At 41.1% G+C, this 23,549-nt stretch overlaps 1 protein-coding gene across 23 annotated transcripts in view; it reads right to left on the bottom strand.

Annotated features, from left to right (window-relative positions):
- dlg1 (discs large 1) overlaps positions 1–23,549 on the bottom strand; it is a 284,731-nt gene that overhangs the window by 110,615 nt on the left and 150,567 nt on the right. For 17 of the 23 annotated variants that reach the window (XM_043416416.1, XM_043416419.1, XM_043416413.1 and 14 more), the window contains 2 exons: positions 21,564–21,665; positions 15,607–15,780 (listed from right to left, as the gene is read on the bottom strand). In XM_043416416.1, the coding sequence (XP_043272351.1) occupies positions 15,607–15,780; positions 21,564–21,665 (276 nt within the window). Of the gene's footprint in view, positions 1–2,546; positions 2,592–3,446; positions 4,411–14,490; positions 14,850–15,606; positions 15,781–15,880; positions 16,023–21,563; positions 21,666–23,549 lie in introns of those variants that run through there. The other 6 variants (XM_043416422.1, XM_043416420.1, XM_043416424.1 and 3 more) reach the window with 6 other exon arrangements.

Raw genomic sequence — 23,549 nt, 5'->3', positions numbered from 1 at the left:
TGAATGCACAGACGAATAAGAGATTGCTGCGTCAGCAAATTCGATATTCGCGGTGGAGATGAAGAATCGACTAGAGGCTGTCCCTTCTCGCTGAAAAGCAGATCCGCAATGCCACGGCCCTATCGATGGAACCTTTACGGATAAAGGCGCCCGGCGAGGCTACAACTTCCGAGATCTTGAGAGCTGTGCATCGAGGCATTGATTGCGGAGAAAGCTCTCTGCATAGTTTTACCGAAAAATAGTGGGTGTTTTAAGCATGTGAAATTTATTTGAAGATTTTATCTAGAAAATTCTTCGTTTCGCTGTACAATTTTGGCACTGCACCTGGTTTCGGCAGCTCTGCGGCAATCTCTATAGCACATTTTTTTTCCTTTCGTGAAAGGTTTTCTTTGGCGAAGCCAATTATACGATTCCTCGTAGCCGCTAACATTTAACTCGTTGCCGCGTATACAATATCAGGCGTACCGCGCCTCCCCCCCCCCCCCCCCCTCTCTATCTTTCTCGCTCAATTCGTTTAAAACATCTTCATCGCGCTCACCGAAGCCGCGGAATTGCTAGTTTCTCCCAACGGGAAAAGCGCTCGGTTAACGTACACCAGGAAAGAGATTTTCCGTTTAATTTTCACAGAAAAGATATTATTCGGTGTAACGCTCGTTCCGTCTCATCCACTTTTCGCGAATCTTTTTCTCCCACTCGCAGTCTCCATTCTCCATAAAAATAGGATTTGCGCCAGGAAGAATATGATGTACCGTCGTTTCAAATTTTTGTTAATTAATCCGACTTGACTCGTTCCCGTTCACAAAGTTCTTCATCTCTGAACCAGTCCCCGTTTCCTGCGTATGTCCCCATGGGCATTTAGCCTTTCTGCGATAAGCTCTGCTCCGCCGTATATTAAACCGCGGATGATCATCCGTTTCGAAGTAAAAGCAATGGGGAGCAAGAGCATTTTCAAATAAAATGGGGAACACACGATTTTTAGTTGTTCCATGCACGGCGAGACTTTGAAATAAATAGTTCGCGAAATTGGAGTCGGGCACCGCATCCCAAAATATGAGCATTTTTCCATCGATCGTTATTCTTGGGCGACGAGAGCTACTCATTTTTACGGGACAAATATTTATTGGCTATATTGATCGGGTTTCGCTGCGGCTTGCCGCGGCGCCTCTTGACAAAACACGCGTACCCACACACCGAATAATGTCGATTTCGCGGTCAAATCAATCGAGCAACGGCACAAGCGTACACACGCCCGCGCATACTATAATACTTCGATAAAATTCTCGAGTCTCCGATCCGACCTATTCGATGGGTTCATTTATATTTCCTCATTTTTCATAGTTTTCGAGTAATGACGATTTTTTTTGTGATTTTTTACAAATCTTCCGAGCGAACATGGTTGAAAAAAAAGGCAAATCAGTTTTGGAGCTGTGCAGAATTGTACAGTTCCAGAATTCTGTTTTTCTTTCCATCATCCAAATTAGTGAAAAATAACATTTTTTGAATCTTCAACGACGCTGTATGCTCATTAAAATAGTAATACAAACCCGTGTGTTGATAATGCTGAACAAAAGCATTAATTTAAAGGGAAAAAATGGAGAGCTCTTGTCTGCTGTGATCTGAATCCGAATGAAGAATCGAGTAGGAATTGTTCGAGTCGGTTGATCTTGAAATTTTTAGGATGTTGGGGCTTTCTCAGCCCCGAGGAGGGGGCGGGGTTGGCGGGCTCGGCTGTTGAAACGAAGTCGAAAAACGTTCGAGAAAGAAATACGGGGAGCGGGCGAGCGCTCGCGCGTAAGTGAAGAAAACAGTGCAACGCTATCGGAGCGCTGGAGCAAGCCGAATATACGACTCTTTATCGTAATTTAGGTCGACTCAGATAAGAAACGTGTCTAGAGTATTTTCATTTATCCCGTGAGTTCTAAGATTTCACTTGCACCGTATACTCCGGCTGGAGCCCCGGACGGAAAGAGCAGGAAATGAAACGTTGATGCAACAACGATAGCTCGATGGATCTTTCGGGTGTATAAATGAGAGTCCGCAGGGAAAATTCTTCAGGTTAAAAATAATTTGACGAATAAGTTAAGAAAATCCGAAGGAGAATCGGTGCGAGGGAGAGAGAAACGCGCCACGAAGAATTTTTTTCGGTTTCAAAGACCACTAAAATTGTCAGATTTTTCTAGTTATTAAGGTACTTCCAATAAAGAGTGTCTGGCCTCGGGAAAAAGTACGGGATACGCTTTCCCTCCGCTGGGATGAATCGAGCGGGCGCTTTCAAGCATGCCGAGTAAATATTACCAAAGGAAGAAACGCAAAAGGCGAGATTCATCATATCCAACTGCTGAAACATCAGTGACGAGTGAATGGGAACACGAACGAAGGAGAAAAAATAAACAGCATCATTCGGATTCCCATATCGCTTCGTTGCTACACAACTCCGATGGAGCCTTTCCTCCATTTCCTTTCAAAAGTAATCTATTATAATGACTGACGCTACGTTATTTTCATTCTCTTTTTCATATTCCTTATAACTAGGTAGTGCTACTCACTGATTTATCCAACGACGCGCGATGTCGTGTGGACGTCGCTCTTACCTGGAACGACACAAGAAAAGATCGAAATCGTTCCGATTGCGAGAAATGAAATTTGAAAGACTCGATTTGTTTGGTGCATCGTCCCAAAGATTTGATGAATTTTTAAGAAATGCCAGCTCAGGTTGGGTGCGTCTTATGAATAGGATGCCATAGGAATTACGCTGATGTTTGCAACGTTGGAGTGCGACGAAATGATCTAAAAAAAGCCTCCAATAATTCGTATAGTTTTTCAACCTACACCGATGTTTCGTGAAATAAAAAATTGGTCAATGACAAATGTTTTATTCCTTCATTTCGTTGCAAATTTCAGCATCGCACCATATAGAAATGGATCAGTTGTTAAAAATTTTTGCTCGTCCATTTCGTCGAGCCAATCGGTTTCGACATTTTTATTTATCTTTCGCAAGTACTCGAATATTACGCGTATCAAGAAAACCAAGCTCGAGGCAGAATAAACGAGAACTATTTGTATAAACTGCCGCGAGAAAACGAAGGCAACTCGCAGCATTCCTAAAGAATTAATCTTCGTTCTTCCTTCAAGCTGCTAAACATACCTACGAACTTTCAGTCCGAACATGAGCATACGCGTGTATAAATTTCCATGAGATTTTCCCTCCAGGTTCAACGAAAACTTACAATCTCATCTCATAACTCATACCTCAACTACGAGATGATTTTATTCTGCCTCCATTTCGGGATTTCGAATCAATCTAGCTTTTTAACGCTGTGTACTCCGCGTATATCTCGAAATTTATCGTTTTCAATCGTGGATACCGAGAAATGTAATATCGGGTCGATATCTGAGAAGGGTAAGTGCGAGGGTGGAATTTTTGCGAGTTGGCAAAAAACACTTACCCTTTGATTGCCATTTGGATTGAAATCCGATATGGAAAAGGTGTCGACGATCGAATCGAAGCGCACGAGTTTCTTCGCATGATGGGGCTTCTTGCTTCGTGCACAAATTGAGCACATGGCTGGATTCGCTGATATAATAGGGGGCATATCGAAACTCGTCTCGCCGAAAATTCACTATGCACTTTGTAACTCCGGAATAACAATGGTTTTCGCTTCGGTCAATGAGACTTCGTAGCCGCGTATAGATATACACATATTTCTATATTAACTTGATTTCATTAAAAACTTTTCGTTACGAATGGCTCGAGCCAAGGTTTATCGTCGATTTCACATAAGGCTTTATTATTGTCGCGTTTTCGTCTTTTGTTTTTTTATTTTTTTTTCTTCATTTTATCATTTTATTTATTTATTTTATCATTCGATCATGTTTTTTTCTCGTCTCACTGTTATGAAAAAATGATTCAGTACCGAGACCGAGTTTCCAACGGAGGAGTCAAACGTGACATCTCATTCGCACGAGGGATTTTCATTGTTGACGAAGGCTCGTTTCTGTCGTCGGTAGAGCAGTCTTCGCCGGTTACCGACTATCGAAAAACTGCGCAAAAATTCGTAATCGTTGCGGCGGTCGGCTGCGAAGATTTCCAGCCGAATTGCACAGACTTTTTGGTAAAACGATATAAATTTTGCGCAAGTTGAGCTGTAGATGTGCGATGCACAAACTAATGTATCATTTTTTCAACAATTTGCGCACTCTCCCTCCCAAGGGCGGATCATTAGTTGGGAATTCGATCGGCGGATGACGAACGAGAGTCAAGTTCGAGTCCAAGTTCAGCCTCGATCAAATTATAGCGATATTCGCCAGGCCGAATTCTCGCATAAACAAATGAAAAGCGCAACGGTGAACGGAATGCATCCAATGACGCGTGAGGCTATAACTCGATCGTTCGTCAACCCGACATTCGTTCCGGCTATTCTTTCGCTCGCTCCGACGAAGATTGTCGCCGCAACGAGGACACGCGCGTCATTTAAACGTGTCGCGTTTCTACCTATATATAAATCTACCTCGCGGGGCTGCTGCATCGATGCTATCTCGGCAATACTACTTCGCCAGGCTCCCCTTCGGTTGCCCTTATTAGCGACTCACAGCGAGGGCTCAGTCATCGTCGTTGTCGCTGTGTTTTGGGATCCGGCGTAACCGCATTGATATTAAGCTCTTTGCGCATGTTTGTTACGATTTTGATCACGCAGCGAATACCCGGGAGCTGGGATCGTCGCGTGCTCAACTCCACGGCGATAATTTCGCAAAAGAATTCGCGCCGATAATAATTTACTGCTATCAAGCGACCGAACGACTTTTCCGTCGTAGAAAAACAACGGCGAAACCGAACGATAATTTATTAAGAAATAACGCTTTCGGAGGCGAAAAATTCTGTTGCATTCCCAACGAGTCTCAGGAGAGGCGACATTTTATGCATAATAGATCCGTGGATTCGAGTTTATCGTGGATTTGGAACAATTATCGAAAAAGCGTGTGCGACGCGTGTTTTCCTTACAAGGATCGCAGCAGCAGCAACTGCGATAGATTCGCAGAGATTTTTGGCACTGGTTGAGCATCCGGTTCGCGAGATATTAAATTCGGGAAAAGAAAAATGGTGTTGTTCATTATAAAAAAAAAGGCGCGTGGTAATCCCCGACGAGTGTTTCAGCGCTGACGGGGTCTCGGACGTGCCAAAAGTAATGTTCGAATCGAGCGGGGATGTTCGAACGCGAAATAAGCATGGTTCGCACGTTTCTGCTGGGATTGGTGAATTCGATCGTTTTCCCGTAAGCCTGTTCCGCCCGGTCTGCGTGTGTGCATCCCCGAGCATTCGCTGCTTGGACAACTGCGCCGGTCGATAGCCAGCTCGTGCGAGACGAGTTTGGACGAAGCACCCCGATTCTAGATGGCCACGACGGATCGACGTCAGTCCTCTTGAACGCACCTTGCGAGATGGCCGACAACGTCACTCGCGCTAACCAACGTTTTTCCGGTTAATCGGATTATATTCTGCTTTGTTCGTTTCACGCAATCGATAAAATCCACTCGCAGCGAACAAATATTGCGGAGACTTTTACACGCATTTTTTCCTGCGTCGTTGCAGTCATTAATTCCGATCATGACGAAAACAATACTGAAAGAGTCGCTATGATTCGCGATGCCCTTTTGTTCAACAAAGATGCGCATCAAGATGCGCTTTGATGTACTATCAAGGCTCTTGGTTATTCCCCATGAAAATGTCACGGCTTCACTCGCGTCACTTTTCGTCCGTTGCACCGCAACGTTTCTTCTCTCTCTCTCTCTCTCTCTCTCTCTTTCTCTGTTTATTTATGAACAACGCATGAAAACGCGCGCCCCAAATAAAATAATTGCGTTCACCGGGATGAACGAGTTTCGAGGGCTCAATGTGTGCGTGTCCGTGTCCAATGGAATTCGGAGGGGCGGGATCGTTTACCGGTAGAAAATGTTCAAGGGTAAAATATATAATGAATGGAAATAATGTAACCGCGTATACTGAGCTGTGCCATTGAACGCACTGAGGCCGCGTGCACCCCTACAGTACCGCCTTAACATGGGCGAAAGGGAATAGCGAACGAGGAGAGTGTTGACACTTTGTGTGCAGTAAATGAGAGTGACGTGAAAAAGGGCTTGAAGCGAGTTCTCATGCGAAGAGGGACTCGAAGCGATTTTCCTTCTCGCCGGATATGGTGCAAGACGTAAATGCGGATAAACGATATCCATTTCCAGTTGCCTTGAAATTCGAGATCCAAAATGTCCGCTGTTGGTGCGTTGTGCGATGATAATGGCGAATGGCGGATGAAAGGAATGGAGAGTACGGTTGCGCGTGACGGAACGAGAGCGAGAGCGCAAAGGCGAGACAAGCGGGGCTGACGGAGTCGTACATCGATAAAATGACGCTGATATTTTCAAGACGGGCGATTAAATGGTCCGAGTGAGGAGAGCAGGGAACGAATGAATATTGTAGTTTAAGCTCGCGTCCGGGGGAGGAATAGTAGTAACGAAAGCGAAGCACACCGGCCTGCCATCTCGTGCAAACTACACACAACTCGCCGATTACCGGAGCTTCGAACGCCGGATCTTGATCCGAAGTGGGGATGGGGACGGAGTAGCGCAGTAGAGTCCCGCACCGTACTTCCTTTAGTCTCGCGGCTGCTTTCATCAATCGGACCAACGAAAAGTCCTTCAACGAATTCATCCCCGGACTCATCGAGCTGCGTCATTATCCTCGTTTATTTAATACGGGGCTCGCTTTCGGAGCGCATCAATATTTTCAGCGACGATCATTTCTTTTATTTTCAAGCAGATAGGTAATGGATGGGGTGCAATTTGGTCTCGAATCAAAGTGCCGATCACCCTTCTTTCGCTTTCTCACTATTTCGAGCTTCTGAACTGTCGACCCGCTGACCTGACTCTCTATTCAATCGTTGTGTTGTGAAATATGTTGTTGTTTACGTGTACAAGTTCGATGTCGTTGTTTGTACGATTTTTTTTTTAATGCCATATCAAACATGGTCGTAAATTATGAACTTTTATGAATTGAAAGAACTCGCTTTGGGCCGTAAAAAACCACCAAGGCTTGACAAGCCAGAACACATGGCAAACTAGAGGCAAAATGTCCTGAGACACGATATCCTCTATAATTTTATTAAATGATTATTCGTTTTTTTACTGTTTTAATTTATTTATGCCAGGCAGGCAGAACACACACGCGCACACACATACAAACCCAAACAAACAAAAATACACACGCACGCACACAATGATTTCCTCGATTAATGGAGATAAAAATATCCAAGACGTTCAGTCTTACTAGTGTAGGATATTATCAAATCGAGAATATTATGGCATTAGGACATTTTATACCAGGATATTTCGAACCGAGGAATTTTATCCCAAGAATAATTTTTCTGAGGATATTTTGTTTCAGGATCTTTTGATCGTGCACCAAAACATATGAATGCATAAGAACGCGAAATACTGCACTGGGGAAAAAAATTGTTGATTCACCAGCAATCGATGTTATTAAAAGAGTTTTTTTCATTTAATTGCAACGCTTTTTCATTCGTTTAATCACGACCTCGTGATGATCATATATTCCATTGGCACCCCATAATGCCACATTTCGTTGTCCCAATGACTTCTTTTTCTCATAGAATGTATGATCGTAAAACAGTCGTTAATTTCTGACGAGCGAACTATATTGTTTGACTAGCGATGTTCAAACATCAGTCATACTAGTTATCGTTAGATAACTATATTAGTCTCAAACGATGACCAGAGAAAAATATGAAGGTTTTTTGTTCATTCGAGAGTAAATCCCGATTCGGGGTAATAACAAAATGAAAACTCGGAAGTGAAGAGTCGAGTTGGCAGCGGCAGAGGGATCTAAGCAACGACAAAATACAGAAAAATTCTGTAGGAAGGGATAAAACTCAGTGCTTTTCCAAGAATTTGGAATTTCAGAATTTCATTATGTGAACAAATAACATTTTGGAATGAAGTGAAATTTTTAATGACACGTTCGAGCGAAGAAAAATTATGCTTGTAGAAGAAATTAATGACGTTTGATTACTATGGAAATAACAGATTGAGAAGAATAGAATGAAATTGTGAGAAAAGCGGAAGTGACGCGTAAAATCGAATTCATAAAACGGAATCAAACTATTTTCGTTGAAGAAACAACATTAATAACTATTCTCTGAATTATTATTGGAATTATTTTATAATTAAGATTGAAAATAATGTCTCGTCGAAAAGTGACAAATCCGAGATTTATTAGAACAGCTCAAGAAAATAATCAAGCTTCTACATGCTTGTGTTTACGTCTAATTATTTTTTGCTCAACAATAGTAAATTGCGGGATTTCTTTGTAAGTCTCTGGTGAACTCATTTTGGAGAGTGGTATTTTAAGAGAGAGAGAGAGACATTTCAATCGAAAGAGTCGTCCCGCTAAAATCCTGATGAAAGACTCTTTCCTCGCTCATGTTCCGCGACCACGGGCGCGCATGCAAAAGCCGAGAAAAAGAAAGAGAGTGGATGGAAAAAGGCTTCGAGAGCGGGAGTCACGAGACTTTAATTAAAAGCCTCACAGCCGTTTCGAGCAACGAAAACAATGTAGCGTTCTATCTCGTCACTGTTGACAGTTTCACCGCTGATATTGGACGCCGTAAACGTTTCATCGCCATTCAAACACGAGCACAGAGTATAACCAGGGTGTTGTCGCCCGTGCAATGTTTACATCACTTGGGAACCGCGTGTCACAATGTCCGACGACAGTTCGTCTCACACAAAAATGTATGAATTTTTTATCTCCCTTTTCCTGACGCCCATACGCACCACAGTCAAGCCATCCTCGTATGTACCATTTTTTTCTTTCTCTCCCGAGCGTGTGCCGACTTTTGAGGCAACAAAACGTGGTACTTTGATACCAACGGAGTATTATTTCAGAGAACAAAATCCGTGATCGACGTTCAACGAAATATACCTTTGATGCGTTTCATTTATCTCCATTTTATGCCTTTTTTTTCCAGCACCCTTTGTATCTCGTTGACAGAAGCGAGTGGACGAAGGGCATTGGGAGTAATCGTAGAAACTCGAGGCGAGTAGCACCATAACGCCAAACTACTCGTTATACAAATACATTGAGAGAACAAATTACTAGAACCAATAAAATGTACTTTTGAAGCAAAAAAATCATTTATTTCATTATTCGCCAAAACATATTAGATTGGTTCCCTCATATATTTACTTGGTTAATTTATTTCACTCAATTTCATAAATTTCTGTTTCAATAACAGTAGTTGCTTTAATCTAACAATTTTTATATCAATTATATGTAATTTGTAGTTTGAATCAATAACACATTTTATGATTCAAAACATGCATGCTTTTGAAGGAAGCACTTATTCTTTTTATGAATCATGATTTTAACTATATTATATTGTTTATGTATTTTAACTGTATTATGTTATCAATTGCAAAATTATCTTTCACTGCCCATCACAGTTTATGGTACATCTCCGAAATCATTTTAATCGAAGAAAAATTCCTACCTGCATGGGGATTCGATACCTATCTACCTACCTGCCTACATCTTTCTAAGTACGCACGCTATATCCACTAGACTACCACGACATTGTTAGATATTAACTGAAAAAGGAATTATATAAGTTGCGAAAAGTATTATTTCGATTATTTATTTGTTGAACCATGATAATCACTGTTAATTTGAAAACATATTTTCACGGATCTATCACTTCATTATATTGAACTCTTATTTAATAGTAACAATTGGATTAATTATTTTAATAAAAATATTTTTAGAAACAAAATAATGGTGAATTCATTGCAAGAAAATAATTTTATCGAAAAAAGCAATTTCGTATTGAAGTTGTTTTGTTGTAGATTCAAATAATCTAATGTTTTTGATGCGATAAATGTAATTAATCCAAGCTAAAAAAATTTAATCAAATCTATCATGCATCTAATTGATACTATTAAATAAGAGTTTAATATAATGAAGTAATAGAACCATGAAAATATGTTTTCAAATCAACAGTGATTCGTTTGGTTGGACAAATAAATCTAATCGAAACATACTTTGATTTAATAAGTAAAAACATGTTCGCAAATTCAATAATTTTTTCTCTCAGTGTACCATTTCGATTAACGACGGGTGTGAAGAAAATCTGGTCAACGACAGGATCGAAACGATATTTTCACCCTAATTCGGTTGATCGACGTCGTTAGAAATTCAGGATAAAAAATTGCCTCGTGCTCAACGCGAAAAAAAACATGATTGAGAATAATTGTACAATATTTTCATCATCGATTACTCATGTTTTCATAGCGTCAAAATTATTTCGATAATACACGAAGACTCGGGTGCGTCGCACTTGCCCGAGGCCAATACCTCGACGTGGGAGCGCTCAGTCTCGTGCATCAATCACTGAGCAGGAGGCACAGATTTTCAGATCTTTTGATACCCCTTGATCCGATGCTGTGACAGCTTATGCGAAAATAATCGCTGTGCACAATACTCCGGAGAGGGGGGCAGGAGAGTTTGAGAAAAAGGCACAGGAATTCCGTGATTCGGGGTGAGTCAAAGAAAGGCGGGGTCGAAGCGATGGACCGGGCAGGAGAGAATTGTACGAGCGACCCGCCATTCGGCTCCCACTTGTTTTTATCGTCACCACAATGATTGTCTGACAATGAATTTCATCCCCTTGTTCATTGGGAATGCTCACGTGGAACAAAGGCATTATACTGGATTTTAGTTGTTGCACAACGACGCGGATAATGTACCGGCCATTATTTGTACTTGTGTTGATAGTGTCTAAGGCTTCTGACGGAATTATCTTCGAAACCAGGCGAATGGAGCACGTTTACGAGGGCTCAATCAAGTACTTTTCTGAGTCTTTGTCTCGTCACGAGGATTTCAATTTTATTTCAGTTCTACTTGTCGTCGATGTAAACGGTATATTGAACTTTTTGCTTTATATTTTCTCGAATTTAACAAATTTTGTACGAGAGGATATTTGAATGAGCACACGAGCCTAACATGTAACTTTCCCCAACAAAATTTCACCTTCGACAGAAGTAGTCCGAGTTTGGGCGAGGATGTGGAAGGCTCAATTTCATTTTAATGGTAGACTGGATGATACAATGTAGTTTGAATTCTTTCGTACGAAGGTTAGGTCGAGTAGCGCATAAAGCGTTAGAAACGAGGTTCTTATATGTTTGGTCACGTTCGATTCTCCTCGAGCTCTACCGTGCTTCGTCCCTCACGCGACTCGATTCCGTAGCCTTCCCAGTTACCCTCCCAATTTAATATTAAGCCATGGCAGACTTTTGGCGGTAACAACATTCGTAACGAAGGTACAGAAAAAATTCAATTCTACTCTGGAATTCTTTTTGACACACTGCGAAAACGAAAGTAAACTGGGCTCGACGGAGCGAATCCCTGTAAAGGGACCTAAAAATTTCGTAATTTCTCATTATATCAACACATTTTTTCACCTGTACAGCGAAGAAATAAAGTGTGGTAAATTGTGGCCGAGCATTAGTAAAGGTTAAAAGTTTCAAGGCTTCCGCTACTTCATGATTTGTTTATAAACGCACACGTGGTGTACCACGAATTATTTCATACATTCGAAATCGCGTTTGTCCTCGAGAGTCACGCGTTTCGTTAAAAGTGACGCCGTACACGTATCAGTAAAGTAATATACTACACGTTCCGTAATATTTCTGACTTTCGTATCGAAACACGTAATAATCTCTCACAGAGACATTAACATGCATTTATATCGCGAATAATTGAGGATGTACAAACGCGAGAGCTGTTTTTAGATGGCAGTCTAATTTTTACGACGTTGAAGTTTGCAACGTTGGAGATCAACGAAATGAACGAAAAAAAAAGATTTATAATTAATTATTTTTTTATTTCACGAATTATTGATGTGGCTTAAAAAATAACGAATTGGAAATTCGACAGGGAAGAAAATTGAAGATTTACTGGAATTATTTGAGAGTTTTTTTAGATCATTTCGTTGGACTCCAACGTTGCAAACTTTAGCGCCATTCTTACAGTTCAAGATTTCTTTTCTATGCCTGTGAAATTTCAAGACCCTTTATGGACTGTTAGGTTGAAATGTTAACAGTTGAAAAGTATAGGAATTAACATGTGGCTTATGGCCACAATATTTTACTGGCCCCTTCGACCATCTTCAACCCAAATTTTGATATACAGTGGCGTGCAAAAGTTTCGAGCCACTTATCAATCAACTTATCATTGAAGAGTGGCCCACAATTTTTGCATGCTACTGTATTTCTAAATTAGATGTCAAAGATTAAAAGGATTCTTTATGTGAATTGAAGTGCGAGGAATCTAACGGTACGTTAAAAAAGGGGGGGGGGAGTCTAAGGGCCATCTGAATTAGAAATATTGTGTTGAAAACGACAAATGGTTAAAGAATCTTGAAACTTTGCAGGCTTGTTATAAGGGCAACCTATATCGTACCGTCAATGGAAGTGACAGCTGTACTTTTTCAGGTTATAAAAGGTTATCTCTGATCTAATACGTCAACTGACTACGTTCAACGTTGCCAAACGTTGAACGTAGTCGTTGTACTATCGAATCCTGTGAAAGACTCGAAATGAAGTATTTTCTGCAATGAGCTCAACTTAAATATTATTTCCGATTAAAAAATGAAGATAACGCTTTTCTACTAACATTGTGCTATATATGAATGACTGTGGTAATTCCTTTAAAAAAATATGGACAGACTGTCAACTGACTGATACGACGCGCATGTACATCCTTAACAATGCTGAAGTTTGCAACGTTGGAGTCCAACGAAATGAAGGAAAAAAACATTTTTAATTCACCAATTTTTTATTTCACAAAGTATCAGTGCAGGTTGAAAAACTACGAATTGGAAATTCGACAGGAAACGAAATTGGAGAGTTACTGGAATTTTTGGAGAATTCGTTTAGATCATTTTGTTGGACTCCAACGTTGCAACGACGCTGAAGTTTCCAACGTTGGAGTTCAACGAAATGAACGAAAAAAACGTTTTTAATTCACCAATTTTTTATTTCACGAATCGTTGGTGCAGCTTGCGAAACTACGAATCGCAAATTTGGCAGGGAACAAAATAGGAGGAATTATTGGAGAGTTTTTTTCGATCATTTCGTTGGACTCCAACGTTGGAAACTTCAGCGTCATACGTTGCAAACTTCAGCCTCGTTAAGGCCAAAACATTTTGCAATACAGGATGAGCAAGTTCACGAGTCGAGGAACGTAACAGGATAATCATCAATGTCTTCATTCGTGCAGAATGGTTCGGAAAATTCGTACGAAAGGGTGAAACCCGAACCGACAAACTTTCGAATCGATGACGTTGAAGTTTGCAACGTTGGAGTCCAACGAAATGATCTGAAAGACCCTCCAATAATTCCAGTAATTCTGCAATTTCGTTCCCTCCCGAATATGCAATTGGTAGTTTTTCAGCTTGCACCGATACTTCGTAAAATAAAAAATTCGTTAATCATAAATATTTTTTTCCTTCATTTCGTTGGACTCCAACGTTACAAACTTCAGCGTCGTTTCGAATCGTATAAGTAGATAATACCGCTCCACATTAAGGAGGATGGCTACATTCGTCAAAATGATAAGAAATCGATCAAATTTGGTGACAACGTTCTTCAACATCAAGTGCGAAGACGCAATTTTTTTCAAAATTTTCTTCTGCTTAGTTATCGAGTAATTACGCATTAAAGCAGATTTCTTATGCCCGAAATGTATACATGGAAACGCTATGCTTATACACGTGAACTTTAGTGATCAATTACTCGATAACTGTACAGAAGAAAAATCTTTAAAAAATTGTATTGTCAAATTTGGCATTAAAAAATATGTTCACCATATTTTATTAAATTCTTATCATTTTGAAATTTTTAATGTATTTAACATGGCTTAGCATGGCAACATTGTATCGTCGCTATGCACCCTCCTTAAGAACCGCCAGGCTGATAAAAGCTATTATTGTCGCCATTATCCTCTTTATTGTCGATTTTTGTTGCTTCGATAAAATTTGTCATCGAGCGTATATTTTCGCGATTCCAGAATTTTATCACCACCAGCAAGACTGCACGCCGGGCATTCAGTTGATTTATAAATTCCATTGAATCTCATGAAAGCAATTTATCGATGGTTTAAGACGGTTGGGAGAGTTGAGAACGCCATTCGAAATTGGGACAGCTTGACATTTATAACCACTATGGAGTAGGAAGCTGATTCGCTGGGATGTTACACATTTATCCGTAATATTTTCAAGTAGGACGATGATAGAGCCGGTAAAAGTAACAGAACGCGATGAAATGACGAGTTATAAAAAGTATTGAATATTAACAGCGGGCGCGGTATTTCAACTGCCGGGAAATCACGAGTCTCTTACCAGAGCGTTCGAACTATTTTTTGTTTACCTCTTCGTCATGATACGGCCAAGTGTAAAGTAATCACTTTGACCCAGAGTGAGGTTTCTCAAGGAGTACGAAAAGAACGAGAGCATCGGCGAATTCATTTAAAACTGGTCTTGTCAATGACGTCTGGAAATCTTTCAATATCACTACGTTATGCGCAGTTTCTTTTTCCATCGTCCGGTTTCCTTATTGATCATTGCCTGTTCAATAAATTTTTCATGGAAAACAAAAAACTTGCAAACACAGATCGTTTATCGGAACACCAAGTTGAGCGCCGTCGTATTTGCTCAATAAAAAAAACCTCTTCTGATGGTTTATTGTCACGAACTTGTGCAACGTTTACGACGACCAGTTACAACGATGCGATGCGAGCGGACTGTTGATGCACGTGTCACGCGCCAGGCGCTAGCCTCAACCGACGATCGAGCTTTTACGGTTACCCCTGTCCTTGCGACTGTGCTCCCATCTGATGGGAGATTTCGAAAAGCCGAAACCGACTGTGTCTCGTCCTGACTTCTCACGTCAATAAATTACATCGAGGCCTGATGTTTTTCGATCTCGACTATTCATTAATGTTAGTTTAAAGAACACCGCGCACTATTTCGTTGCATGAAGAACGTTCGAGGTTCAAACGCATATCGATAGATTTTCAATATGAAACGGGGTTACATAAAACTCAAGTTGTACCAGCGGCGGCAAGTACACAAAGCGGAATTACGTTTCTCGCACAATTTCGCTATCCAACGGGAGCTAAAGCGAGCGGTCGCCGGTAATGCAGGTATTTCGGCTGGACGTAGAGCTTTTCTAGGGATTTGCAATATCGACGATTCACGAGTTGTCCCACCGAGAATCTTATTCTCCCGAAGCTCGTCCGTTAATTGGGAGCTTTAGAAGGAACTCATAAATTTTTCGAACAGATGGCGATTCGAGAGAGAGGGTAATGCACACGCGCCGGAAGATCCTTTCTTCCGCATCGACCCAATATATTTTATGAGGCAAAGTGCGAAAAGCTCGTGATATTCGCTGTTTCCATGTACACTGACCCCGATCAAACGAAACGTCCAATCCATGATAGTATTTCGTTGATTATGATTTTGAATTTTTCTTTTTTTTGCTTACCTTGTTCAACGTCTCATGATTCGCGAGAATATGCTGCGCTCCTTCCGGATGGAGGATTTTCTCCGCCGAATTTGGTCTTGACGCACCATCGAGATGCACAGTTTCTTTGACTAACGGGGGAGATGGCGGAGGTGGTACTTGTTCTTCCACGCCTGCGTTGCTATATCTCGTTTTCTGCAATCAGAAGTACAAAGGACATGTTTCGTTTAGACTTTTGCGCGATACCGAGTCGCCTATGCGCGTGGCAAAATAAACTGCACCCGATAACATTAACCTTCGATTGATTTCCGGCATTGGGGGAGAAGAATCTCGATTGTAAATTCACGAAAATCATATCCGTCCATTCGAATATGGAATCCGAAACTAATGGTATTATACGGGGCGCGAAACGCCTTGCCCTTTGTCCATCATTCGAGTGACTGACGAGCGATGCAGGGAACGCGCGCGCTGCTCGACGAGCATATTAACAGGTGGTCACTGTTACAAATGAGGACCGTTGATATCGCGTCGCGTCATCACACGCTTATATTCTACACGGATGGACTGCGCGAGAGGGAGAAAAAGCGGGCGCGGCAAGTGGGGCAAAGGGCAGGGGTCCCGAAGATGGTGCAGAGTGGTATTTGGAATGGGCGAGAGTGAACGTATAGCCCAGGAGTGTACGAGTTAATCGCATAAAATCCTGGATTTATCAGACCCTTGAGAGGCTTCCTTGATACTGAAACTCAGTAGTTGACAGTGCGGTCAGCGGGTATATATAGCTGCCCAGGGATCAACCATCCGATTGTCTCCACGAGAGCTTCCCACGTGCTATATACGCTTGAACCACAGGGCCAGGCGCTCGCGCAAATATACACGGAGAGAATTTTATAGCAAAAATTACTATGTTTTTATAGTAACGTCGGACGACATCGATATTATAATGATAATCGCTACAGAGTGTGTCAAATAATGCAAAAGTTTGGGGAAGCATTACGACAGTTCATAGTAAAAGACTATATCAAAAAAATGAACACCGAGCGAATTTTTATCAAAAACATAGTAAATAATGAAATGCGATTTGATGAAAATTTAGGAAATAACATAGCAGTCGTTTCTCTGTGCTATACGAAAAATAGCATAGTTTCGTATTTTCCCTTTTACCGCACTGAATTTTGCTCAATAAGATTGAAAAATTCATGGGCTCAGTGGCACGTAGTAAAATTTCAAGCAATTTGTCCAGTCCAATTCACCAATTTTTAACATTTCGCCAAAGACACGAATGACACTCGGATATCGATACATCGTTCGATGTAAGAATGTCGCAGACCTAAATTTTGCCTGTTGTACATAGTAAAATTTGAGAGAACTGCTTTCGGCATCAAAATTACTATGCACTTTGGTGAAATGTAATAGAATGGCGATATAGAACTGCTATAAAACATAGCAAATTTTTGTAGCAAATTCATTCGAAATATTCGTATAAAAGTCTCTCCGTGTACTTGAAAGAAAATAGTTAAAGACGATCACAGGGTCACTTCAGTGTCGGATTAATTTTCAAAGGTTTCTCGACGATTGCACCGAAAAGGTGACGAATTGTTTGGTGACATCGTGCCCCGATACGTCTAGATTTAAATCCAAAAGTCTAATGGCACTCACAGCTTCAACCAGGTGCTCCGGTGATGATTTCCTCTTTTACGGAAATTACGTGCTCACGTTAATACAACTTCGATACGCTCTGAGCTATTAAACTCAGCTTTACGTAGATGGAATCATCTGGAATATATTTTGAACGAGTAAGATTCCCGGGAGCTTCAGGATATTAGTACAAAGTTCCTTAATTGCTTGTCATTAACGCGAAATGCTGGCTAATTTTAAACTCTGTTAACCAAGTGCTCTTGTCCTAAACTTTGTTTTTTTTTTTTAGGACAAATAAAACTCAAAGTGTAATAAGCGTTTTACAAATTTGAATTTTACGCCTACTGCGTATTTGATGAAGAGAGCGAAAGAGTGGGAATCTTGGTTGCTCGTTGGGATCTTCGTCGATCGCTCCTCGAGTAGTAATTCCGGGACCGTCGACACGCAATATCATACGATAACTTCATCGCAGAATTTCTCACCGTCGCGGCTCCTGCGTCTTTACCTTCCTCGCATACAAAATCCCGGCCGGTTTGCCCAGAAGCACGACATCGGTAGAAAACATCCAAGACCGAAAAGGGACTCTTCGATAACTCAAAAGAAAGAAAGATACACTGAAAAAAAGGATTGGTAAATTAAACTCACCAAACGCGATAAACGAAAATGTGTTAAAATTCATCAAATTTAGTTAAACTTCAACACGTAATAGTTGATTTAATAACACTGATTTGGTTAATGTAACTACCTAGTTCTATCAATGAAGTACTTCATACTTTTTCAATCCAATCACATTTTGATTGTCATACAATCAATTTTTTTTTCTGAACTTATACTCTGCATTTTTAAAACTCTGGTGTAACTAATTACAAAAAAAATGTATGGCAAATCTATTGAAGAGTTCATATAATTTTCGACCGTGTATATTAATTTTTGTTTCTTATTCTCGTTTAGCATTTTTGAAAGGCCATTGTTGGAACCACAAATCGCGCATATCCTGAAATTCAACTTCACATGTATATCATTTTCCAAACACCTGCAAATAAATTTCGAAGTTGTACTGTATTTTCAATGTTCTCGAACTCGTTTTGAATATTGAATAGCATGTATTGTAAATTTCACACCAGTTATAGGAATTTATAATACTGTTTTAAATTTACCCCACAAGTGTATTAATTTTCATTTCATATTTTTCTGTATAGCAAAATATATATTTCTGTATAGTAAAAGTATTGTAAATTTCATAAATTTTTTTACAGTGCACGTGGTAATCGATATATCAAAGTATTTTGCTGATGTGAATTACCTGCAGTTATATGTTAGATAACGGATATAAAAAAAAAGAAAACGGATCTATGCTCATAAAAATGATTGCTCTCTCAGGATTTTTGAACCACGGAGAAGTTACAATTTCTTTTGTTTGTTTTTTTTTTTAATATAAAAAACTATCTATACCAGATTTGTGAACAGTGACCTCGTAAAAGTTTGAGTGGTCATTTTCTGTAGCGGAAGTGAACTCATTGGGTGCGTTATCAGCGATCCCAAAACCCGCTGAAACAAATCTCAGGTCAACTGGGTTGATTTTTAAAAAATCATGCGCCATTTTGAATTTTGAAAATCTGATATCGGATTCGTCATCAGCGACCCCAAAATCCTCTTACGTGTATCGCTCACTATCAATTTTACGAAGAATAAATACCTCAACTGGAGATTCGACAAGTTATTTGAATTCGATGATATATCGATGTGTCACGACGATCCTTTTTCGCATCGCGTGAGCTGACAAAAAAATTTGAACTATCAATAAAATTCGTTCATAAATATTTTGATGGTTAATAAAAATGAATTTGAACACCAAATTCTCTCGTACGAAAGGCTAAATTGTGGAGTCGTGTTCGGTCGTTCATAAGCAAGAATAAATTCCTTGAACCATCGCATCCGGTCGATTCGCGTAATTCACAAAATACCATAAAATAACAGCAATCAAGCGTATTTGCTGTAAAAAAATTGCTGCGAAAAACAATGCCAGGAGGAATGGCAAAGACTTCAGATCTCCGTTGCTGAATTTCCATCGGTATGGCGCTCACGTAGTCGCTGAATCGACGAAGGGAGTGACGAACTATAGATACCCAATCGATCATCGGACGGCGCGACAATAATTAACTTCCGACGTATGTACACACTCGACGTAACGCGTGTGGTAATATCCGGTAGTCGTTGTTATTCAAAGTTTGTATACACCGCATATATGCACAGGAGACTAGAAACATAATATCGAAATACTGTGACAGGAGACCAAAATTTGATATTTACGAAATTCCTTGCACGTGTAACTCGCTTAAGAACACCTGTCGGAGGGGAGAAACTATAATTTACCAAATAACTTTTGGATGACGAAAATCGTCGAAATGATTGAAATGGTGCATCCCACGAAGGCCTTAAACATAATTTTTTAAAGTTCCTTTCAATCACAAACATTCGTTCGACTTTTTGCTGCTCAATCAGTCACACGAAAATTTTGGGATCACGCGCAAGCCCTGCTTGGCTCGTAAGTTTTTTTTTCAACTTGTCTCCACGTTTCAGTAAAGCGTTCCGCGACCATCGAATCGGCTGCTCTGGCGGCTATCCAGAGTGCCCCTTCAAACATGCCGCGGGAGTGTTGCTGTGCTGCTTTTCTAAGAATTCTTTTCTAAGAAGAAAAGAACGACTGCATGATATTGTTATCTAATTTTTGTTTCTATTAATGAAAAACGACGCAGCGTCCGTTCATGCCAACCGGAATGAACTGCGCCGCGATGATCGGCGGCGGGCTAAACGTTTCAAGTCGATGCCAGCGAAGCGGTGTTGCCGATGAATTTAATAACGAAGCGGTCACGGGGGAGGAACTAGCTTAAGGAACCGCTGGCTAATTATACATTCGTTCCTGGATTCTCCTTTTTACTTCAATATTTTTCATCCATTTGTTGAGGGGTGTTGCACAGTCAAACGTACACACACGCGCACGCACGGCGATAAAACCTAAGCGACTTGAATACGGAGAAAAACGAATGGAAAAAGCACGGAAAAGTGAAGATGGAGGGGAGCTCTCGAGAGACATAAAAAATGTAAGAGACGCGAAGAAATGACGAGATCTTTGGGTATTCCGAGCGTGTCGGAAGAACACAGGGGAATATTATGCACGACCCGGACTCTGCCCTCGCCTTATTCTTTCGCATTGTTTTTATAGCCGGTTTTTTTTACTCCCTTCTTTTTTGACTGCCACGCTTTTGACTACATTTCTTTTTTCCATCGTCTAGAGATCCAAAGAGGAGAAATGCAGCGAAGGCAAAAATGCACGAGAGCCCCGTCGAAGGTCGGGAGGAAAAAACGCGTTGAAAGAGTGCACTCGTTTCTGGTTTTGACGCGACCAGAATTGGCTCTGACGAGTATCCTAGTCGCGAGGGTGACGATCTCGAGTATGGCACACAGCTCGGTCCTCCCTGAGGAACGGATCTCGCGTTTACATAACTATCTTTATTCACTCGTTCCTCGTGGTAACTCGTCATAACTTATGATACGAACGATTCCACTGCGATTCCGCACTTTAGATTAATTGCTTTTCCGAGCCGATCATCGATCGAACCGCGTCAAGCGGTTTCGTTATCTTTTGTCCAGCATTCATTTTTGTGATGAAAATTTATTGCTTTTATACGCGTATTTTCTCTAGTTTTGAAAGCACGACCGACCGCGCAAGCTTCACGATTCAATGATTAAGACTTGAAAATGTATATTTTTTTTCTCTACAGCGTGGTGTTCGCCACAATTTCTCCGAGTTCACGCCCCATTTCCAAACAGGCAATCTTCGTCTTTACTTACATGAGGTTACACCGCCTCTGGCTCACTGACCGATCGTCCATTTTCTCACAATGGATAAGTTACCGACGACGAATCTCTGTATCATCAATACTGAATTTTGCAGAAATAGCATCGCGCGGAAAACGAGCAAAACTTTTCAAGTAATCTTATATCGTTTTACAGCTCGAAAATCGTGCCGGTAAACAAGGAAATCTCGATTGAGTTTGCTGTTGGAGTAAGTTTGCACGATCGAAGGATGCAGAGAGTGAAATTCCACGAGAGGAGAGCAAAGTTTGTTTGTACCCATTGGCAAATAAGACTCGATTTTAAATGTCAAAAACAGCACTCCACAATGGGCACTTATAGGAGGATTCAGGAAGTACGATTAAATCAGGGAGGCATACGCGTTACGAGGAATATTAAATATTTGATGAGCGTGTACTCTCTCCCGACGCCATTACGAATTCATCCGTCGAACATTATCAACAGGAATTAGCATTTAAATTACAAACCTGATTGTGGTCATTGTGTATGGGGTCATCAGGACTGGCCGATCTGCGACCGTAAATGTTCAACAGAGTCTGGGTCAACGGAAAGGCGGAAGCTGGACCTCCCTGGAAATAAGGATCGAAAAAAATGAGAAATAAAAATACAAAGTCGATTATAATCACATATATTCGGAGAGTGAAATGCGGAGATGAGTCACGCGTTGACACTCATTATTATTTGGAAGCTCGCGACACTGTGCCATTTTCAACTTTTATTCGCGATGCCCAAATATTCGAGGGTCGATCGGACATTTTTTAATAGTGCAACCTTGTCATTTGTGACGTTACGGGGCGGATGGGAAAAAAATAAAATTTATTCCCTCGTCGTGGCGCAGATGCCGGTGGATTTGAGTATTATTTGGGGCTGACGATAAAACATCGTCCGTCCCGTTAACGTCCCTTAATCGCAGCATTTATATAAATATGCGTATAATGACGTTGAAAAATATATAAACCGATATCACGCTGGCTACCCAATGAAATATAATCGCCCGTACGACTCGACAAGAGGTAGAAAAAAATACAAATGTTCATTGTCATAAATGTGGAGAGCAGGAGATTGCAGTATTTCATTTGGCACAGTGTCATACGGTACATACGAGCGTTGACAGTATAGGCAGAAAAAATATATCGCTCGTTGGTCGAGGGAGAAAAGGTCGAGTGGGGGGTTCAAATGATTTATTACGAAACACGCAGCGCGGGGGGTTGACCCATCTTTTATTCTTTCCCGCAGGTTTTATATCCGTACGTGGGAATAACGCGTACGGCGATCGGCTTTTTTTGTCGCATCCCTGTGGCTATGAAACATTAGTTGTTATTTTTAGCTGAAGAAAATAAACAACAAAAATCAAACGAGACTGCACAGGCGTTCGTGTGTGACTGTAAAAATAGCGCGGCGTATCATCTCTTTGCCTGGACACATGACCGATCGTTTCCGAGGCTAAATTTGTATCGAGTAACTGCGTTGAAAAAAATAAATGCGGCAACATTATTCGGGTACCGTGCAAACCCCCCGCCCCGGCGCGGAATTGTAATTGAAAGGTATTCAAGGGGATCGGGTTCAAATCCTCGGAGGAATTGGAGCTATAAAGAGAGGGAAAAAAGAAGGCGCGCCAGGGGTGGCGGTAACCAACTGGAGGAGGAGCCAGCTAAATGAAATCCGAGGAGCGAGATACACAACGAGTCTCCGTATACATCTGTGTCCGTCCGGGAGAATAGACAGCGAAGCGCGAGTCAGAAGTAACGATCGGAGTGTGTACGGCTTATGCCAGCTGGAGCTAGAAGGGCGATGTACTAATTGACTCATCTAACGATCATAGCGACCGACGAGTTCAGTCGTCCCGCCTTGTACTCAGCCTCTCGTCTCGCTCTCGTCATTTCACTCTTTCTTACGAGAACCCCTTAAAATTTAATTTTACGCCTCGGAAGTCTATATCATCGCTGTGTATACCGAGTATAATACACGATATTATATATTATATATAAACGACGGAGACTCGTTCTTCATTACCGAGGCAATATTTTACAGCAACGTGCCGAGCGGCTTCTTCGATAGAGCCGGAATCTTACCAGCCCCGTTATATACACTAAAAATGAAATGCAATAAGAGAAAGTTGGAAGAAGGGTGAAAAAATGGAGGAAAACGATATGCTTTGATGGAAAGAAGGCCGAGAAAAGTGTTGGCGAGCTTTCCCAACTCATTTTTGCATCACTTCGCTCTCCGCGGCACGAACCACCGCCGCGCGTTCGTTCGCGCGAGTGGCTCTCCCGTCCGTCCGTTCATTCCTTCAACGTGCCACAGCAATTTATGTCTTCATCTCTCGACGTGGCAATCTCTCGCACAGGGCGGATTACGCGAAATGACAAGAGACCGACGACGAAAGAAACCCGCGAGGTAGAGGGTAGTTTGTCTTGGCGTTGTCCCTAGTGAGATTTCGAATAACTATCGCC

Source organism: Venturia canescens, chromosome 4, assembly GCF_019457755.1.
Source record: "Venturia canescens isolate UGA chromosome 4, ASM1945775v1, whole genome shotgun sequence".
Classification (NCBI taxonomy): domain Eukaryota; kingdom Metazoa; phylum Arthropoda; class Insecta; order Hymenoptera; family Ichneumonidae; genus Venturia; species Venturia canescens.
The sequence above is the reverse complement of the archived record's forward strand: the minus strand, read 5'-3'. Positions and strand labels throughout refer to the sequence as shown.